The 1,017-nt window shown below is 56.5% G+C and overlaps 1 protein-coding gene across 1 annotated transcript in view; it reads right to left on the bottom strand.

The window, feature by feature from the left end:
• Window positions 1-1,017, bottom strand: part of FOXRED2 (FAD-dependent oxidoreductase domain containing 2) — a 63,103-nt gene extending 62,086 nt beyond the window's left edge. Inside the window, exon 1 of the mRNA XM_011978944.1 lies at window positions 612-1,017. Coding sequence (XP_011834334.1) covers window positions 612-1,006 — 395 coding nt within the window. The 5' untranslated portion in view covers window positions 1,007-1,017. The remainder of the gene's footprint in view (window positions 1-611) is intronic.

The following is a 1,017-nucleotide window of genomic DNA, read 5'->3' as shown; positions in this document are numbered from 1 at the left end:
CAGGCTCTTCAGGTCCGTGGCCTAAAAGCTTGTAAAGGCAGCAGAGCCAGAGTCTAAACACATATAGGCCTGATTTCAAAGTCCTGCTCCTTCCATCGGTAAGGATCGCCATCCAGGGGAGGGCAGCTGGGGACTTAGATCCTGCTGGCCTGCAGAAGAATGCTTTGATCACAGGGTGGTTTCAAAAATAGAATCGAAGGCTGGGTGCGGTGGCTCATACCTGTAATCCCAGCATTTGAGGAGGCTGAGGTGGGTGGATCTCCTGAGGTCAGGAGTTCAAGACCAGCCTGGCCAACATTGTGAAACCTCATCTCCACCAAAAATATAAAAAATTAGCCAGTTGTGGTGGTGCATGCCTGTAGTCCCAGCCATTGCGGAGGCTGAGGCAGGAGAATCGCTTGAACCAGGGAGGTGGAGATTGCAGTGAGCCGAGCTCCTGCCGCTGCACTCCAGCCTCGGCGACAGAGTGAGACTGTATCAAAAAAAAAAAAAAAAAAAAAGCGAAATACCCATTTTCTTCCATTCCTCCCACACCTACTGGCCAATCAAGGTGTGTGGTTCGTGTGGGGAAGGTCCCAGCTTCTGCAGGTGAGCTCAGGCACAGGCCTTACCTGCACTGGTGCACCTGGCCCTTCTGGTCGCTTAGGATGAAGTAGTGGCCATTCCAGGCCCGTCGGTCCTTGTCCAGAGTGACGTGGGCGATGGTGGTGTTGTACTGGACACGGAGCCCCAGTGTGTCCGCGAAGTCACCCAGGTAGCGCACCATGTCGCGGGCGTCGGGGAAGTAGGCACGTGAGTAGTGTCTGAAGAGCAGCCGGGGGTCGTGGCTGAGCAGAGAGTTCCAGTCGTGGCGGAGGTTGAACTCGGCGTTAGCCTTGCCAGTGTACCGCTTGTTGATGCTGATGAGCTTGCGGTGCCGCGGGTAGCGCGTGAAGAAGCTGCCGGGCCGCGGGGCGCGCTCGAACACTTCATAGTCGCGTCCAGCGCGCTGCAGGAAGTAGGCCATCTGCAGGCCCG

Source organism: Mandrillus leucophaeus, unplaced genomic scaffold, assembly GCF_000951045.1.
Source record: "Mandrillus leucophaeus isolate KB7577 unplaced genomic scaffold, Mleu.le_1.0 Scaffold2, whole genome shotgun sequence".
Lineage (NCBI taxonomy): Eukaryota > Metazoa > Chordata > Mammalia > Primates > Cercopithecidae > Mandrillus > Mandrillus leucophaeus.
Note: the sequence above shows the minus strand (reverse complement) of the source record. Positions and strands in the feature narration are given on the sequence as shown.